The sequence below is a fragment of the Epinephelus lanceolatus genome, chromosome 22 (assembly GCF_041903045.1).
Source record: "Epinephelus lanceolatus isolate andai-2023 chromosome 22, ASM4190304v1, whole genome shotgun sequence".
NCBI classification, from domain to species: Eukaryota; Metazoa; Chordata; class Actinopteri; order Perciformes; family Serranidae; genus Epinephelus; species Epinephelus lanceolatus.
The window spans coordinates 2,289,419-2,310,217 of NC_135755.1; the positions used below are offsets into that span (position 1 = coordinate 2,289,419).

At 41.4% G+C, this 20,799-nt stretch overlaps 1 protein-coding gene across 1 annotated transcript in view; it reads left to right on the forward strand.

Moving 5' to 3' along the window:
* The first annotated feature begins 3,581 nt into the window (after nucleotides 1–3,581).
* Nucleotides 3,582–20,799, forward strand: part of LOC117250668 (uncharacterized) — a 29,414-nt gene continuing 12,196 nt past the window's right edge. The window contains exons 1-13 of the mRNA XM_078164725.1: nucleotides 3,582–3,929; nucleotides 6,134–6,217; nucleotides 6,344–6,500; nucleotides 6,723–6,853; nucleotides 7,116–7,357; nucleotides 7,474–7,586; nucleotides 7,681–7,814; nucleotides 9,423–9,673; nucleotides 9,989–10,101; nucleotides 10,196–10,326; nucleotides 10,401–10,645; nucleotides 10,794–10,924; nucleotides 11,313–12,612. Coding sequence (XP_078020851.1) covers nucleotides 3,677–3,929; nucleotides 6,134–6,217; nucleotides 6,344–6,500; nucleotides 6,723–6,853; nucleotides 7,116–7,357; nucleotides 7,474–7,586; nucleotides 7,681–7,814; nucleotides 9,423–9,673; nucleotides 9,989–10,101; nucleotides 10,196–10,326; nucleotides 10,401–10,645; nucleotides 10,794–10,924; nucleotides 11,313–12,612 — 3,285 coding nt within the window. The 5' untranslated portion in view covers nucleotides 3,582–3,676. The remainder of the gene's footprint in view (nucleotides 3,930–6,133; nucleotides 6,218–6,343; nucleotides 6,501–6,722; nucleotides 6,854–7,115; nucleotides 7,358–7,473; nucleotides 7,587–7,680; nucleotides 7,815–9,422; nucleotides 9,674–9,988; nucleotides 10,102–10,195; nucleotides 10,327–10,400; nucleotides 10,646–10,793; nucleotides 10,925–11,312; nucleotides 12,613–20,799) is intronic.

Genomic DNA, 20,799 nt, shown 5'->3' on the forward strand with positions numbered 1-20,799 from the left:
TTTAGGCCAATTAAGTGATCCAGTCTCTGCAGTAGAATTTGATGGTCAATTGTGTCAAACGCCGCACTAAGATCTAATAAAACAAGTACAGAGACAAGTCCTTTGTCTGAAGCAATCAGAAGGTCATTTGTAATTTTAACTAGAGCTGTCTCAGTGCTATGATGCACTCTAAATCCTGACTGAAATTCCTCAAATAAATTATTATCATGGAGAAAATCACACAGCTGGTCTGCGACTACTTTCTCAAGGATCTTTGATATAAAGGGAAGATTAGATATTGGTCTATAGTTGGCTAACACCTCTGGATCCAGGGTGGGCTTTTTTAGTAGAGGTTTAATTACAGCTACCTTAAAAGACTGTGGTACATAGCCTGTTAATAAGGATATATTGATCATATCTAATATATGAGTGTTAACTAAAGGAAAGACCTCCTTAAGTAGCCTAGTTGGGATGGGGTCTAAGAGACACGTTGATGATTTAGATGAAGAAATCACTGCTGTCAATTCTTGAAGAGAAATTGGGGAGAAGCAATCTAAATATATATTAGGTCTTACAGCTGTGTTTGAGGTTAGATAGGTACTATCTGAGAACAGGAGGTCATGAATTTTGCCTCTAATAGTTAGAATTTTGTCATTAAAAAAGCTCATAAAATCATTACTGCTAAGGGCTAAAGGAATACAAGGCTCAATAGAGCTTTGACTCTCAGTCAGCCTGGCTACAGTGCTGAAAAGAAACCTGGGGTTGTTCTTGTTTTCTTCTATTAATGCTGAGTAATAGTTTGCTCTGGCATTGCGGAGGCCCCTCTTATAAGTTTTGAGACTGTCTGTCCAGATTAAACGAGATTCTTCCAGTTTGGTCAATCGCCAATTCCTTTCAAATTTTCGCGATATTTGTTTTAACTTACGGGTTTGAGAGTTATACCAAGGAGCGAACTTTCTTTGCTTTTTTAACTTCTTTTTAAGAGGAGCTACAGAGTCGAATGTTGTTCGCAGCCAGCCTACGGCGCTATTGACAAAATGATCAAAGTCGGTACAGGAAATCTCTGTTACTGAGGGACTTGGTATTGAATTTAACAACGAAGTAATGTTTTCTTTCCTTTTCTTTTCCTCTTGTGAGCTCTGTCTCTGGGTCAGAGGTCAAGATGCTGAGGTGCTTCTCTCCTCTCTTTCTCATGTGTTTCACTCTTTCATTCATTAATCCATCACTGATTAAACTAGCCAGGCCCGGACATACTGTCTGCATTGAACATCCATGCACAGCTACGGTCACATGGATGCACACACAGTTCTGTTCACAGTACAACAAAAGCAGCAGAGGAGTAAAGAGACCGCAGGGTTTCTAGCTCCACCTTTTAGTACCAGATCTGTGTGCTAGGTACCCCAACAGAGGGGGGACCAAACATGGGGACGCTAAGGAACGCTTCTGTTGGTACCATCCACAACTTTACACTGTGGAGACAGAAACTATGTGAACTGAACTGAGCTGATCACAGCGCTGCTCCCGAAAAACACACCAACTGAAACCAAAAGAATGAAAACAATTATCAGCCCGGTCATGAAAATGTTCACACCTCAAATAACTCAGGGAGTTTCAAGACATATATAAAAAATATTTTTGCATCAAAATGTTTAGTCTTTTTATTTTGTAAATAAAAGTCAGTTCTTTAATGACATAATTTCAATACTTCAATGATTTATTTTGTTTCATTGACTCTCAGAACCTTTCAGCTCAAAGTCGTTTCACTGGGCAAGCTGAAGGTACACCAACGCCGTCACACAGGAGAGAAACCATACGGCTGTGACAAGTGTGAAAAAGCTTTCTCCACTCACAGTCACCTCAACAATCACCGATGACTTCATACTGGAGAGAAACCATACCTGTGTGAACAGTGTGGGAAAACATTTTCTGGAAGATGTGGCCTCATAGCACACCAACACCATTACCACACATCATCATGAACATTTTTCAGAGCTGAGCTGTCTGACCAACAATGGCTTCATGTGCTGAACAGCGTGTATGTTGTCGACGGGATTTTTGAAACTGAAACAAATTTTAGAGATTGCCTACATAATTCACTTTTGATTTTGCGCCAATGTGACCATGAGAAGGTTCTCAGAATGCTGCTTCATGTTTTTTTAAACAAAAACTTAACCAAAGAACATTAAACACTGTGACTATATTTTCTTCTCTTTATACACTCAATAGACATTTTGATTATACAGCATCATTACTACACAGGTGTGTGTCTGTACGGTCACATTAAAATGTGGCGTTAGATCACATGACACAGTGACACCAATGGAGCGTGTTGTTAACATGCTGACTGCAGGAATCAAAATGTATTTTGTATATTGATATAAAATGTATTTTGAATCAAAATGCAAAATACATTTTGATGTATTTTGTATCAAAATACATTTTTTGTATTTTGATGCAAAATATAAAAAAAATTATTTTGATACAAAATACATCAAAATATATTTTGATACAAATTCATTTGGATGTATTTTGTATCAAAATAAAAAAAATACATTTTAGCAGCGACCCGCAGCTCTATAGGTCACTCTGTCGGTCGGTCGGTCGACAAAGCTTTTCGTGAATAACTCAAAAAGTCCTTGACCAAAAATGCTCAAAATTTGCATACTGCAACTAGAGACCATGAGTAACTATACCAGAAAGAATGGCCACGATTCGTCCATAGGTGGCACTATACTAACCAATTCACATCTTTTTGTGAATAACTCAAATGGTATGATATCGCGGTATTGCCTTCTCTGTTTTTTTTTTTAGACCTTAAATTAAACAAGTTAAAAAGCCATACAAGTCTAGGATGGAAACTATTTATCATCAGAAGTAAAACGGTTGCTAATCCATCTATCATTTTGTGTAAAACGTTATATAGTATTTATAAACGTTAGAGGGAAGAGGGAGGGCCGGTGGCTCCCAGGCCCCATTCTCCCGCAGGCCTGGGTTTGGGGCGGTCGGCCAGGCCACCTCCATCACATAGCGAGGGCGGTGCATGAGGCAGACCGATAAAAAAAAGATCTTTTTTTAAAAAAATAAGTAAAAAATATTGTTATTGTTGTGTCATTTTAAATACAAAATTACTCCACTCAAAAGTATTTTGTTACAAATTTTTGCTTTTTATCGGCCTTATCAAATACAAATTACAAAATACTCAAATGTAATTGAAATACATATTTTAAATACAAGTAATAGAAATACTGCCCATCATCCCTGACTATGAAGAACATCACAAACTTATGTCTTCAGTTATATGTCAGTGTGTCAGTCATAATTCAGATAGACAGACAGACAGTTATGAATCTGGATAAGCATTTAACAAATAATGTTTATGAAACTAAAAATGCAAAACCAGAAGAAGTCAACACTTATTACGTTACAATATCTAAAATCTATAAAGATATTTGGTCTCATATCATGATACCAATATATTAAATATAGTGCCTGACCCTACATGGTAGAGTTAATAACAGCTGAACATTTAACAGGTGTGTTGAGAATGAAAATGATATTTTATATCTCTGAGGAGAGATTTTGTTTCTCGCCGGACATTATTTCGAGCTGCACCACAACCCGGAAGAAAAACCGTCCGCGGCGCGCAAACGTGCAAAGTTGTTGTGCCTGAAATCAAAGCTGCAGAGACACAGTGAAGATGTTTTACTGGATGAAGAGGAGCAGCGGCGGCTCCGACACTCTGGACCGACTCGGCAACATGTCGAAGGCGGAAATCCTCCGAGGAATCGTCACCGAGAAGCTGAGCACGGCCGCGCAGGAGATCTTAGCGGTGGTGGAGAGGACTGTGGCCGGGTACGAGGAGGAGGCGTCGGGCTTCAGACGGGAGATCGAGCGGCAGAAGAGGCAGCTAGAGCTCCTGCTGCAGCCCCGGGTCAAACTGGAGAGGAGAGGTCAGAGAGTGGAGGAGCTCGGGGTGAAAGGTCAAACTGTTTCCTCCACTCACACGCTCGGTGCTGCTCAGGATGTGGAGTGCGGAACTACGTTTGAGAAATAGCTGATTTAACTTTTCTCTGTTCGCTGATAAAACTGCGGACAGCAGAGGACATGAAACACAACGCTCACACATAGCTCATAATGTCATTTACAATTCGGCATAAAAACAGTTTCAATTTAGATAGTGATTAAAATGTTGCGTCACATTTTGTTCACGGGCCCGACTCAGTCTGCTCATTTACAGCGTCACTAATTCAACCAACCTTTAATCAGACACTCGCTCATTCAGAGAATGTATACTCGATTGCTACTGACTATTTTACCAAAATAAAATAAAAATAAAGTTGGCGCAGATGAGCGTGTAAAGCAACTGACGCAGTTTTTAATTCAATAGGAGTTCTTCTTTAAAACCAGGAATATTTTAAAGGTGCCAATCTCTCATAAGGGCCCATTGTGATCTACAGATTTCAGTCAGGTTTTAGAGCACGTCACAGTACTGAATCAGCATTACTCAAAGTCACTAACGATCTCCTCCTGACTCTCGATTCTGGTAAATCAGCAAAATTAATCCTACTTGGACTCAGCTCCGCGTTCGACACAGGTGATCACTCCATTCTCCTACACTGTCTCAAGCATCAAGTCGGCATCCAAAGTAGCGCCCTCCAGTGGTTTGACTCGTATCTAACAGATAGATCCCTCTGTGTCAGCATTGGGAACCGGTTTTCCTTCTCTGCTCCCATTACATGTGGAGTGCCCCAAGGCTCCATTCTAGGTCCAATACTTTTTGCTTTATACATGATCCCTTTAGGCCCAATCTTTCAAAAGCACAACATTTCATACCGTGGCCAGGTATGAGGAGGAGCACAGAGCAGAGTCCTGATGATGAGACCTGCAACACTGTTTACTCCTCATCACACATATGTGCTGCTTTTAAAATGAAACTCAGATATTATCCAGTAAATTGTGTTATTTACAGACACAGTCTTGATATGACGTCACGTGCACCTTCTGTACTGATATGGTGTCACGTGACTGTCCTCTTAAACATTTTGACAAAATCATTTCACTCATTTATTAATAATCATAAATCCAAACTTCTCCAAGAACGAACAATATATTATTAATTTGCTCGTCATTTTAGCTCAACTTTATATTCATAAATTAAAATACTTCAAAATAATATCAGCTTTATAAATATGTAATAAAAAACAACGATTACATTTACTTTCCTCATTATTTTCATTTGTCAGTTTTGGTCATTATTAGGGTTGGGATCCGGATCCGGTTCTTTTTTGGAACCGGGTCCAAAGTTCCGGTTCTGGAACCGGTTCCATCACATTTGGCGCAATGGTTCCTGCAAACGATTCCTAGATTATTAAAAAAAAAAACAAAAACAAAAAAAAAAACATCACATGCATTTCCATTAGAGTGCAGCACGGGCCGCATATTTCTGTCCGAACCCGACTGAGCCCGACATTATCTAATCACTAAAGCACTGAGTTTGTGTCACACAGTGGTTACAGGCTATTTAACAGGCCGGGCGTGCACCGGGTGCTCAGCAGAGAGGGAGACCTCCGTGTTTGAGACGGGAGCGGGAGGCGGGAGGTCCGAGGCTTCCAGCGAGGGGAGCGGTAGAAACAAACAGCCAATGTGTGTGTGTGTTCTGTTCAGGTGTTGTCACGTAAATAACAGTGCCCAAGCATGAATGCATATAAGTATTTTTTATTACATTGCTGTGGTTAATTTGAGATAATAGTGTTACTGTAGAAATCAGAGAATCACTTTTTGTTGTTATATATTCTCAGGGAGGATACAAGCTCTAAATCTGAAATACACACCACACACAAATGTGTATTTTCATCAAGTGTCCTGTGCAACAGTTAGAATAAAGTTTTTGTATTTGTATGATTGCATTTGTGTTTATTATATACTTGTTTAAGTATAGCAAGTATAATGAATATAATGTAGGAATCGGTAAGAGGAATCGGAATCGTTAAAATCCTAACGAGTCCCAACCCTAGTCATTATTAACCACTTTATATACAATTGACTATGTTTGACCTCTGTGTGTTTCCGTACTTGTTCAAACCTTCATTTTAAGGTCACATATTAAATAAAATAATGTGTCTGACTTCTTTTCCTTTTGATTGTGAACATGAAGATCTGAACCCAGATGGCGAGGACCATGAGGTGGTTGTTTTGAGGGAGGAGAAAGAGGAGGAGGAGCAGCACACGCAGCATTCAGGTCACTCTTCATCTTTTTAATTTTGTTATTAAACTGATTATTAATGAGGTCGACAAAGTCGTGGAGAGAGCTGAACGTCAGAGGAGTTGAGGTGAAGATGATGAATGACAGAAATCACCTGTGCAGCTGTGGAGGACACGGGGAGCCTGGGCCTCCTGTGGTTCGATGAGGAAGAGGATGGTGATGGTGACGATGGAGTTGATGAAGAGCAGCAGCTGTCAGCAACGAGCTCCAGACAGAGACGAGAAGATCTGAAGGATCCGGATTATCAAATAACATCAAGGTTACAAATCTGACCTGATTCGGGCTAGTTAGCTTAGCATGCTAGTTTGGGAACACGGTGTTAGCTTAGCATGCTAGTTTGGGAACACAGTGTTAGCTTAGCATGCTAGTTTGGGAACACAGTGTTAGTTTAGCATGCTAGCTAGCCTAGCTCTGTGGCCAAGGATGGTTGTTGGGTTGAGCTGCCTTTTGTTTTGTTTTGAACCTGCTGTCTGTGCTGCAGGGTCATTTCCCCCAGAGCTCGGTCTGACAGGAGGAAGCCCGGCAGACCTCGGCTCAGCGACACACAGAGCCATCTGGACCTCAGGATCTGCATCCTGGAGGACTCTCAGACTGACGTGCTGTCGAATACGGGTACGTTCCACAGTAAGCACAGTGGTGACTAGACAGGCACTCGCACCGTGTCCTGACTGCATGTGAGCGTCAGACGTGTCATGCCACCTCGTGTTACATCAGACGCTCTCTGTCCACTCTGGATCCGTTAGATATGAACTCCGTCACGTTATGTAATCAAACCATTTACCCAGCAGCTGTGGTGTCAGTAACCACTGACCATGACTGTTGTCACGTAGGTAATAAAGTTCAAACTGGGCTGAGGAGTCTTTGTGTGTCTCAGTATTCAGGAAGTACCCGGTGCAGCAGTTCCGGTGTCCTCGGGGCCTGCAGGAGGCGGACTTCCTGGACCTGCTGAGGTCCACCTTCCCTCAGCTCGCTGATCAGAAACCTTTCGACGTCTTCACGTCCGACTGGAGTAAGAGACTTCAGCCTCTAAGAGCGAAGACGCTGACGCCTGAGGAGATCTGTCGGAGCATCAGGCTAACTGGGTCTGGAAACTCCGCCCTCTACATCCGCCTGAAGGTACTTGGATGTTTCTGCTGTCAAACATTTTGTGAAAAAAGTTTTTGATGGACTCTTTTTTTGGTTGTTGTTTGTGAGAGTGTGTTCTGAGAGTGTTTGGGAACAACTTGTTGCAGACAGGAGAGGATCCTCAGAGCAGCAGTGACAACCTTCATCCTCTGCAGAGAACAGATGATCCTCCGTCCGTCTCCGCCACGACATCTGCTGATGAAACCGACACACGCACCAGGTAACTAAAGACAAGATGTCATGTCTGCTCAGAGTTCAGGAGTTCTTAGAAATACCATTCGCAGGCTGCAGGAATGATCATACTGGTTTTTCAGTTTTTTCCAGGTTATTCCTCCTCAGTCTGAGAAGAGGAAGCCCGGCAGACCTCGGCTCAGCGACACACAGAGCCATCTGGACTTCAGGATCTGCATCCTGGAGGACTCTCAGACTGACGTCCTCTCGAATACGGGTACGTTCCACAGTTAGCACAGTGGTGACCAGAGTTGGTAGAGTACTTTGATTACTTTTTGCAGTAACGAGTAACCTAACGCGTTAGTTTGCTGTTTGAGTAATCAAATACTTAAGTACATTTTCAAACAAGACATCAGTTACTTCCGTTACTTTTAGAACGCTGGTCCTTCAGCTCCGAAACAACAACGGCTGTCGTTTGGTTCTAATAACGGAGATAACGTTAAACCTATCAGTCTGAAAGAAGTCATGAAGCTTGTGGCTCGCTACGTGGTCGGAGAAATGCTGCCGTTGTCTACGGTGGAGTCTAAATAGGTGGAGTAGGACTCGCTGACAGACATATTTCAGACTCAGGACTTGCATTATGCCTGGTACACGCTACACACTTGTACTCACCAATTATCCCCGGTCGTCTTTCACGACGTGTGTGATGTCATCGGGTTATTCTTGTCCTGTTTTTATTACTTTGACTATTATTTGAGTCACTGTGTCTGTTCATGTGCCAGCCGACATGTTGCTGTAGTCACCTAAAAGCGTCAGCAGATGGCAGGAGCTACATTTGAAGCGCCATACGTAAACTGTCAAGCTACTGTATCTTCCACAGGAAGTTCTGACAAATGTTTCAGAATAAAAGCCTATTTAGAAAATGGAGGGATTCTCCCAGCCGAGGTTATAAGGGGCTTTTAATTTGAAACAAGTGTTGCGTTTGAAATGACGGTGCGATATGTTAACTTTACAAAGACAACAGAGCGGATAAAAAGTAAATATATAAACACACAGAGGGATTAATAAATAACGGAGCGTCTATAATATAGTTTATTTCAAATGAAGCTGGGAGCCTCTGCAGTTGTGGTGAGTAAAAGCCCCGCCGCTATTTGTTAATGTTATTACTTCATGTCCGACCGTGAGGATGTACCATTGTTTGCTAGCTTGATGCTAATGACAGTAACGTTAACTCAGCGGGTTGACAAAGTGCCTCTGCTGTTTCACACCATCATTTCCCCCTTTTACTCTGTGTGGTAACATCCCTAGAGGAAATATTAAAAACGCTGGGGTGTTGTTGTCATACAGTTGTCTACGGCAGCAGGTCGTTGTGTGTTTCTACTGGTCAAAGTGACGGCTGTGATGGGAGAACTGGATCTCAGTGAAGGGCAAGTGCTCCATAACTTTAATTTTGGAGACAAAATAATGTAGGCTTAGTGCCCTGTGGTCCATTGCCCAATAGGAAATGTAGAATACTCAAAAGTACTTTAAAAGTGCTTGAGTTACTTCACTCAGGGAGTAACGCAGTAAAGTAACTGGTTACTTTTTAAAAAAAGTAACGCAGTAAAGTACTTTGATTACTTTTAAAGTAACCCTTACCCAACTCTAGTGACTAGACAGGCACTCGCACCGTGTCCTGACTGCATGTGAGCGTCAGACGTGTCACGCCACCTCGTGTTACATCAGACGCTCTCTGTCCACTCTGGATCCGTTAGATATGAACTCCGTCACGTTATGTAATCAAACCATTTACCCAGCAGCTGTGGTGTCAGTAACCACTGACCATGACTGTTGTCACGTAGGTAATAAAGTTCAAACTGAGCTGAGGAGTCTTTGTGTGTCTCAGTGTTCAGGAAGTACCCGGTGCAGCAGGTCCGGTGTCCTCGGGGCCTGCAGGAGGCGGACTTTCTGGACCTGCTGAGGTCCACCTTCCCTCAGCTTGCCGATCAGAAACCTTTCGACGTCTTCACGTCCGACAGGAGTAGGAGACTTCAGCCTCTGAGAGCGAAGACGCTGACGCCTGAGGAGATCTGTTGGAGCATCAGGCTGATGGGGTCTCGAAGAACTGCAAACTCTGCCCTCTACATCCGCCTGAAGGTACTTTGAATTTAATACGGGCACTTTGAAGAAGGTCCAGGATCCTCTGTGGATGTTCGAGGAGCCGTGTGGGAACATTAATCAGCTGAGAAGTGTTTCACTTAAATTGCGAAATAATCTTTGACCTGTAGATCTTCAAGCTAAACATCAGTGAAGTCATGTTTTCAGAGTATAGTCAGATGAAGGTGAGGCAGTTTGACGCAGACACAGTTTCTGCTGTCAAACATTTTGTGAAAGAAGTTTTTGATGGACCCTTTTTTGGTTGTTGTTTGTGAGAGTGTGTTCTGAGAGTGTTTTGGGAACAACTTGTTGCAGACAGGAGAGGATCCTCAGAGCAGCAGTGACAACCTTCATCCTCTGCAGAGAACAGATGATCCTCCGTCCATCTCCGCCACGACGTCTGCTGATGAAACCGACACACGCACCAGGTAACTAAAGACAAGATGTCATGTCTGCTCAGAGTTCAGGTGTTCTTAAAAATACCATTCGCAGGCTGCAGGAATGATCATACTGGTTTTTCAGGTTATCGTCTCCCAGAGTTCAGTCTGAGAGGAGGAAGCGCGGCAGACCTCGCATTGGCGAAGAACCGACTCACCACCTGCTCAGAGTCTGCATGCTGGAGGACTCCCAGTCAGACTTGCTCTCAAACAAAGGTAACTATAAAGCTCAGCGTGTTTCCTGCCAGTTGACCCAGAGCTCCCAGTGACCTGTTCTTCCTCTACTCCAGTGCTGATGAAGTCCTCGGTGCAGGAAGTCCGGTGTCCTCGGGGCCTGCAGGAGGCAGACTTCCTGGACCTGCTGAGGTCCGCCATCCCTCAGCTGGCGGGAGATGACAAACAGTTTGACGTCTTGAAGTCGGACAGCAGCCGGAGACTCCATCGTGTGAAAGTGAAGACGATGACGCCAGAGGAGATCTTCAGGAACACCAAGTCCAGCTGCCCCGACAAGACACTCCTCTACATCCGACTGAAGGTACGAACTACAGTTTGACTCTATGCTGACGACTCTGCTCTTACAGCTCCGTGATGCTCTGTGAGGCTCGATTCCTCACGTGTCGCAGGTTTCATAGATAGATTTTTTTTATTTAAAGCCTTTTTTTGTTTCCTTAAAACATCAACAGACAGGAGAGGAAGAGGAGGAGGAGGAGGAGGAGGAGCTTCGCCTTGTGCAGAGAAATGATGAGGTCACCAGTGATTCTCCGTCCTCCACCGCTGTGCTGATCAGAAGTGACGGAGCCGACCTCAGTGCAAGGTAATGTAGAAATGAAATTTGTTTTCCCGACAGGTAATATCTAAAAGGCTGGGCTGTTGTTGTCGTACAGTTTCCACGGCAGCAGATCGCTCTGTGTTCCTACTGGTCAAAGTGACGGCTGTGACGGGAACGACTAAAAGAAAATCAAACATGCCAGACTTTCTGTCGGGACGTCGTGTGGCGTCCCAGACGTGGCGTCGTTTGTCGTCTACTTTAGGCTATAATCAGGCTGATATCGTGTAGTCTGAACCCGACATTAGTGACATCCCTAACGCAGTACTTCCTGTTCGATAGCTGACTCTCAAGTTACAAGTATTTCCTGGTGGTGTTCATGTCGACAGTCGACAAACTTTTCCACAAAGTAACTGATTGTTTTTGCTCCCGTCAGCCCCGTTCAACACGTGGAGGGTAACGGAGCGGACGTCCTGTCCAGCAGCTCAGCGTCACAACAACAGAAGGTGGGAACAAAGGAAGCTGATGATGGAGACGCTGCTGAGAGCCAGGTGGAGTCCAGCGACGACGACGACAAAGATGGAGATGAGGCGTTAGACAAAGATGATGACTGGAAACCCGACCCTGAGCTGGGGACGCCGAAGATGAGGAGGAAGCGAGGAGCCAGAGCGTCAGGTGTAGAGGGGCGGTTGATCGGCAGTGATAAAATCCCCTGTAAGGTGTGTGGCGTTTGGTACAGGATACTGGGCAGCTTGATCAAACACGCCTGGAGCCACCTGGATGAGGTGCAGAGCGTCTGCGGCGTGTGCGGAGAGCGCTTTGAGTCCATGGAGGAGTTAAAGGGACATTTGAAAAAATATCAGAAAACTCATGAGTGCTCGTACTGTAGGAAGTCTTTCTCCACCATCACCGGCCTCAAGTGCCACACCACGCTGCACACAGGAAACAGACCGTTCAAATGTGACGTGTGCAACAAAAGCTTCCCTCACATGTCCGGCCTGAGTATCCACCGCTGGGTGCATGTGGAGGATAAACCACACAAGTGTCACATCTGCCCGAAGGCGTTTGGTCTGAAGGCGCAGCTGCGAGCTCACATCAAGGTGCACACAGGGCGAGACAAGTACCACTGTAACCTCTGCAGCAAGTCTTTCTACGACCTGCGATCTCTGACCAGCCACAAGGCCACGCACTCGGGGGAGAGGCGTTACAGCTGCGGCGTGTGCGGGAAGAGCTTCAAACTTCCTGGTACGTTAAAGTCGCACGAGAAGACGCACACGGAGAGAGAGCGGCCGTACCTCTGCCACATCTGCTGCAAGACCTTCATCTCAAACTGCAGCCTAACGGCTCACATGAAGACGCACAGCAGCGAGCGGCCGTTCATCTGCATCATCTGCAGCAAAGGCTTCATATCCAACGGCCGGCTCAAGGGGCACATGCTCATGCACACGGGCGAGGCGCCGTACGGCTGCTCGGAGTGCGGCCGCTTTTTTAAACACAAGAGTCACCTGAACAACCACGTGAGGAGCCACCTGGGCATCAAACTGTTCGTCTGCACAGTCTGCGGGAAGGCGTGCTCTCGCCAAGAACACCTGACGGTCCACATGAGGACACACAACGGGGAGAGACCGTACCAGTGCAGCGTCTGCGACAAAGCCTTCACTCAGAGCCACTGTCTGAAGACGCACATGAAGAGCCACCAGGGCGAAGAGAACCCGTTCCTGAACGCATCGTCGTCCTGAGAGACGCGTTTGATCACAGGTGGGACGGAGGTCGATTTAAAGGGCAAACACTGACATCATGTGTGAGCAACTTTAAACTCAACCAATTGGCAACGCAAAAGTATTTTCCAATTTTTACATTTTTATGTAGATGTTTCACATTTCAAAACTCTGTCTTCTTTTGTTAAATGGAAATTAAAAACAAAAATGTGGAAAAATCGTCCTGTTGTTGGCACTACAAAATGTCAAACAATAATCTGAGAAACGTTTTGATAGAAAAAGAAGCAAAACAAAAAAGTGCTTTAACAGTCAGTTGATTAACTGACAGATCGTTTAATTGATTTTTACACTGAATTTAGAAATCATGTCAGTACCAGGATTGAAGAACGTGTGATAGAGTTACTGTGAAGAGACAAAAAAGAGCTGTTAAAACAATCAGTCAGGTTCAAGAGCACTTTTAAAAATCAATAATTTTTTTGTGGTGTCAGAACTGAATTTCACGTACTGTAACCCAAAATAATAAATCATAACCAGCCCTACAGTTTTTAATTTAAAAAAGGAAGAAAGAAAGAAAGAAAGAAGTTGCTCAAACAGTTAATTAATGACTTAATCAAAAAAATTTAATTAGATTGAAAACAGACTCAATAATTGATTATTAGTTTTTGGTATCATTATCAGTATGTTACTGGCACAAGTATTTAAAACATCCTAAGTTTTGATAGAAAAATAAAAACAATAAAGTTCAAATGATTAACCAATTAGTCAACTTAAAAAAAATAAAATATTGATTATGTATTTTGGTATCTGTGCTGAAAATTAGGATCATATGACATATCGGTGTCAAAACATGTCTTTTATTTTATTATTATTATTATTATTATTATTTTAAATATTTTTAAATAGAAAAAAATGCTGGAACAATTCATTGATTAGTTGATCAGTATAAAGTAATAATTAATTATTTGTTTTTGGTAACGTTAAAATTCAGGCACGGTATCACCGCTAGCATTTACCAAGCCCCACTTTCTGGTAGAAAAAGAGAAAAACTAAAAAATAATTAAACCGTAAACTGATTCGTCAATCAATCCGACAAAAAAATCCAATTGGTTACATATTTTGCTATCTATACTGATAATTAGGAATCATATCAATACTTGTATTATCAGATATTGTCAATGATGCCCAGCCCTGTTTATTTTTAAAGAAAGCAAAAATTGCTGAACCAGCTAATTAGCTAATTGCTAATTAGTTGATCAACATTCAATAACAACAATCTGAATGATTGATTATTGATTGTTTGTTTTTGTATGGCTGAAATTCAGTTATTGTAAAAGCACAAGTGTTAAAAATGATAAATAATTTATGATACAAATAAAAAACAAAAAAGTGCTGAAACAATCAATTTACAGAAAATTAACAAATTTTTGATAATTTGTTTTAGTCAGCTGTCGTCTCTCTGGCTCCAGCGTCTCAAGTTTATCATCAGTTTCCTCAAATGTTTCTCTCTTTTTTTATCAACTGTTTTTATTTGTTTTTTCCACCATTTCATATAACAAAATAACAAACATTACAATACAAACAAACATCCCCTTAAAGGGGAAGCATGCCCACATCCAGAGTGTCCAGATGTTGTCTCCACAGTCAATTAGTAAATATCTGAAGTCCAGACATAGAATAAAAACAAAAAGCAAAAACCAAAAAAACCAAACAAGCTTCCAAACTGTTGAGTGATTCCTCCCAGATCATAGACCTGGACATTAGAACCCCCCACCTGGGCCCCTCCTGCGGCAAACCCTACCCCAATAACAAAAAAAATAAATAAATAAATAAAAGTTAATTAAAAATCCAACAATACAAAACACAGTCAATTCAGGTAACAACACATCTGTCCTTTCAGTTTTTCAATGGCCTGTGACCATGAGAAGTGTTCTTGGCACCATGCATCTTGCCACTGAAAGTTCCATATATAAAATTTCCGTGAACATGTTAGACCAGTGACATGTAGACAAGTCATGCAGAGGCTTCCAATGCAATGCGAGCATTTTTTTGGCTGCTGTTAGGCCTGCCAAGTATACACGTTGTTCTGTAGCTGACAGATTTAACATGGAAACATCACTGAGTAGGAGCACACTGGGAGAACAAAGAATTGTCTTTCCAATAATGTCAGATAAAGAAGTACTACTTTTTTCCCCAAAATGATATTACTAATCTGCATTGCCAAAACGTGATAAAATGATCCAATGTGATTTGGTGAACAGAAAGTACAAAATGGAGAGGTAATTTTATTCATTACATGTTGGGTTTTTTGGTGTTAAATAAATTCAGTGTAGAAAATTAAAATGGATGAGCTGATGATGAGGGTTTTTAGAAGCCAGTTTTATGTTGGTGAAAATGTGGTTCCAGGATATTTCAGATGAAATTAAGTCTTTTTGCCAACTATTCTGGAGCGCAAGAGGTTTATATGAGGACTCAAGAAGAAATTTATATAAAGAGGAGGCTAAACCGCTGGTAGTGTATTGCTTGGTGTGAAAAGACAATGCATCCAGTTTTCTATTCCAGGGTACTCCATAAGATTTCATTGCAGATCTCAGTCTCACATAAAAGAAAAAAGAATGGCCAGGTAAGTTGTATTGTTTTTGTAAGTCTTGAAATGCACAAAGGCCTTCATCACCACAGACATTTTTGAGAACATGAATTCCTTTGTCTGACCCCTCCGGAAAGGTAAAAGGGCGAGAGTCAGATAATAATGAATGATTGGAGAATTTGGATGCCATTTTTGAGTTGCTTTTATTATTTTCATTGCAGCTCGCCAACTGATTATCAAATGAGTAATTATGAAACCGAACTTTAATTTAGTTTTCTTGAGAGTAATAGCAGGATAAACTACATCCTGGAGTCTATAGGGATGGACTAAATGTTCTTCAATAGATCGCCAGGACGTCTGTGCATGTGGATCAAACCAAACAGATAAAGATCTCAAGGTATATGCCAGAGCATATAGTCTCAGACTGGGGAGAGATGATCCACCAGCAGTTCTGTCATGTTGCAGAGTAGACAGTTTTACTCTCAGCTGTTTATCTTTCCATATAAATTTTGATATGATAGAATGAAAATGTTGCCAATACTTTGGTGGAGGAGGCGAAGGAATCATTGAAGAAAAAGAAATAATACGAGGTAAAATATCCATATTTATAATAGAGACACATGCTTGAAATGAAAATGGCATATTAGAGTTAGACCACCTCAGCAAGTCTGCCTCAATTTTCTTGACGACATTTGTAAAACTGGAATGTACAATAGAGTGAAGATTTGGATCAATTTCAATACCTAGATATGTAAAGCTTTTCTTAATTGGTATGTTAAAGGAACACAAGGGACTGTCAGTGCAGACTTAGACCAGTTTATCTTGTAACCAGAAAAGCTTCCAAAATTATTAAAAAGAGTTAAAATATGTGGTATAGATTCTGAAGTTCTATTTATATATACATAGTAAAAGGTCATCAGCGAAGGCTGACACCTTGTGGTGAGTACCGTTAAATGAAATTGGATGTATTTCCACAGACTGACGAATAGCTTGAATCAGAGGTTCGAATGAAATAATGAATAATTTAGGAGAGAGAGGGCAACCCTGCCAAGTAGAACGCTGTATAGGAAACTGAGAAGAACAAAGATGACCTGTGGAAACCATGGCAGAGGGATTGGCATATAGTGTTTTGACCATATTAATGAAACTAGAACCTAGTCCCATATGTTCTGATATTGTCCAAAGATATTGCCATTCCAAATGATCAAAAGCTTTTCCTGCATCTAAGGATAGGATAGAGCAGGAGAAGGGAATATCTTTGGCAGCATCAATGATATGTAGCAGTCTGCGGATGTTGTCTGAAGCTAACCGGGATTTAACAAAGCCTGTTTGATCACTATGAAAGAGAGTTATCATTAAATGGTCCAGTCTGTTGGAAAGCACTTTGGCATAAAGTTTAATGTCGGATGTAATCAAAGATAAGGGACAGTAGTTGGAGCAAAGAGTCAGATCTCTGCCTTTCTTTAGTAATAGAGATATAATTGCAGAGTTTGTATTCTTTGTGAAAGCACCTTTGTCAACGGCTACCTGAAACATGGATAATAAATAAGGACCGAGTGTGTCCCAAAATGTTAAATAAAATTCTGGTGGGATACCGTCCCATCCAGGAGATTTACCTTTCTTCATGCATTTAAGAGCATTTTCTATTTCATTAAGAGTTAATTGTGAACCTAAATCTGCTGCAAAATTGTCAGAAAGATGAGGTAAAGAAATATTACTAAGGAATTTTTTAGTTATTTTGTTGAAAAAAAGGTGAAAGGAATACAAGTTCTTGTAAAACAAGCTGAATTCATTATTTATTTGATGAGGGTCTGTCAATATTTCATCTTTACTAGATCTGATAGACGCTGTATCTGTAAGTTGCTCATCATTATGCAATTTGAGCGCTAGAAGGTGGCTTGGTCTCGAACCATTAAAGTAATAATTGCACCTTGTTGTGTGCATCATGAACTCGGCCCCGTGCCTTAATAAAGCACAAAGTTCTGTTTTTATTAATTTGAGCTCCTGTGCAAAAGAGTCTGAAAATTGTTGTTGCTTTTGCTCTAAAAGAGCCAGTTTATCCTCCAGTTGAGTGATCTTTGCCAATTTAGATTTGTTAAGGTAGGAGGAAAATGGGGTGGAAAATTTTTTAATAAATCCTTTGATCACATCCCAAAGGATACGAGGGTCATCTACTGACCCACTGTTTATTTTTAGAAACTCCTCAAATTTGGAACAAAATTCATTACAAAATTCAGAATTGCTGAGCAAGGTACTATTAAACCGCCAGCGCTTCGTCCTTTTTATATTATTATCAATAAGACAATGGCTGAAGACAACAGAATGATCTGAGATTGTGGCAGGCCAAATTTCTGTCTTAGAGAAATTGAAATATAAAGACTTAGAAACCAAAATGTAGTCTATCCTAGAATATGTCTTGTGCCTATTTGAAAAAAAAAGAAGTATTCTTTAATGGTTGGATTAAGAGCGCGATATGTGTCTATCAGACCCAAATCAGATATAAATTTTCTTAATCCAAGGGAAACTTGTTTTTGTGAACCCGCTTCTCGCATGGAAGAATGATCTATAGATGAGTTCACAGCTGCATTCATATCTGCACCCATGATAAATTTATATTCAGTTAGTTTGAGCAATATTGTCACTAGATTAGGGGAAAAAAGATGATCAAAAATAGATGGTGCATATACAGACAAAAGCTATCTTATTTCCAGATATCTGTTTTGAGGATAGATACCCTGCCATCCCACTGAGCCCAAAATATTAAGAGAAAATTTCCTTCTTAGCACTATTAAAGAACCTTTACTTTTAGAGTTTGCCAGTGGTGATACAGCTACATAATAATACTTACCTGCAAATGTAGATATAGAGGAAGATGTAAGATGTGCTTCTTGTATGAATGCAACATCAATGTGTTTCCTATGGAGGTAATCTAAGCAGCATGCTCTCTTATTAGGAGAATTCAAGCCACATACGTTCCAAGACTGTACTGAAATCTCAGCCATAAAAACTGGATATCTGTAATGCAATCACTGAAATAGTAGATAGCATATATACTCAAAAGAACAAAAATGCCACTGAGTCAAAAGTAACTGTATTGTTAAAAAATGAAAACAAGTCCCTATCCCAAATCCCCTGCCACAGGTCCCCCACCCCACATGCCCATCCCAGTAGAAACAATAAAATATGCTTCTGGATGAACATGTCTCCCATCATAATAGGCCAGAGAAAAAACAAGAAAGAATAAACAAAATACATGAAGGTTAAGTCCTTCCTACGGAGCCTGTAACCTTGAGCTCTAACCTCAGTGCTCCTTTATCATCTCATAAGCACCACCCCCTACTGCCCAACATGGTATATTCTCCCGTCATGTATTACTAAATAGCAGTTCACATAATACCTCATTGATTCCTTAATAGGATAAAGTAAATTGCACCCCAAATCAATCAAGAAAAAGAAGAAGAAGAAGAGAAAAAAACGGGTTAGGGGAGACGATTCCGCCTCTTTTGGATCCTCAAAAAGGACAATGTTGTTCCGATGCAAGATACGAAGCCGGTGAGGGTATGCAAAGCCTCGGAACATAACCCTCTCAGAGAAGGCTTTGATCACCCGGTCAAACTCCTTATGCTTTCGGCGGACCTCTCAAGACAAGTCCTGACGGATGGTAAGTTTGGCATTGCCCTCGATGATCGATGTTTTCTTTGCCGATTGCAGTATCAGCTCTTTATCTCTGAAGCATAAAAAACGGATTAGAACTGGCCGTGGAGGTTTTCCAGGATCTGGAAGTGGCCGAAGAGAGCGGTGTACTCGCTCCAACTTGAGAGGTTTATCCAGGGAGAGCTTCAGCCAGCAGGGTAGTTTCTGTTGAATACAGTCAAGTAGTAATTGACTGCCCTCCGACTTCTCAGGAAGTCCCAGAAGAACCACATTTTTTCTTCTCCCTCTGTGTTCTAAGTCATCAGTCTTGGATTCCAGAGCTTTTATTATTATCTCAGCTCTGTGTAGATCTCTTTGGGTGGAGTGTAGAGTATCTTCTAGAGTTGAAATCCTTTTTTATGCTTCATCCATACGCTGCTGTTGCTTCTCAAACACTTGGTTTGTTGTAGTTAGTGTTTCTTTCATTGATAATACTTGAGTGGTCACATCTTCCAGTCGACTATCAATGCCATCAAGCCGATTTATTATCTTGGAGCGCTGAGATTTCAATTCACTCATAATCTCAGCTAGAGAAGGGCCTTCACTCTCAAGACAGTCATCGACTCCACCACATGCTTGGTCCTCAAGGTCTGGTTTGGATCGCTGATTTCTCCTTGACATCCTGGCTTTTTCTTTTTCTCTTTTGCACCAGAACTCTTTCCTTAGGCCTTTACTCACAGTTTAGATCAAAATTAGTAGAAAATTGGAGGTAAAACCTTAAATTTGTCACTGAAGTCACTGAGGTGGTGAAGAGCTCCTGTTTCAAGCAGCCATTTTGGTTCCTCCAACCACACTATGTCATCCGAGTTTCCTCAAATGTTTCTGATCCGACAACGTTCACACTTTTAGTCAAACCAATAATGACACATCTTCGTGTGTGGATCAGTTCTCTCCACAATTGACAGTGGCCACATTAACCTAGGATATAGCCCAAATTGCAAACACCACAACTTCAACTTTCCTGGAAGTTCTGATTTATCGATTCTATCCAGTCCTTCCGCCACATCTTTTCTAAATTTCACCACCTGTTCCTCATCATTCAACTCCACATTGTACCATCTACCTAAGCTCTTTACTGACTTTTCTCTAATTGTTGGGATTTCCTCATCATCTATGAAAAACTTCCCTCTACGTATCGAGATGCTTCTAGACTTACTAGGCCTGATCTTCATGCTGGCTGAATTTAAAGTTCCACAGGAAACAAGTAGAAGATCACTTTACAGACGCAACATTGAGTTTTTTTCAACTGCCAAAAAATCTTATGAATGTGTACAATAGTTATTTATAGTTAGGTCTATTAAAATGTTACTTGAATTCTGTAGAAATAATATTCAACCACATCATGGTACAGAGATATGTAGAAGTCTAGGCTGTAGAGGGACTGAAAATACGTTTTATTATTGCAGCCTGTCAGACCGTGAAAAGGGCAAAAAAATGGCTGCAAAACAATAGAAGGTTTGTGATGTCAGTAATGCTCAGTTTATTGAGTTACAGTCCTGATACACACACGTCTGTTGTTGAACATGTGTATCCTGTTATATAGAGATGTATTAATACATTTTAGTTCAGTCAAAAAAAAAAAGTTGCAAATTGTGATTTATATCTTGTTACCTGCAGGAACAGATGAGTTCAGCACTGTTCATCAACTTATATGACATATATGAATATGATGCTTCCACAGCAATGAGTAAATCAGTCTCTGCCCTCACAGACCTTACGTGATGACAGTAAATGTGTCACACTACATACAGCTCCTCCTCTCACACACATTAGCCTACACTGGTGGACTCACTACTGACCAATCAGACTGCAGGGTTTCTAGCTCCACCTTTTAGTACCAGATCTGTGTGCTAGGTACCCGAACAGAGGGGGGACCAAACATGGGGACGCTAAGGAACGCTTCTGTTGGTACCATCCACAACTTTTAC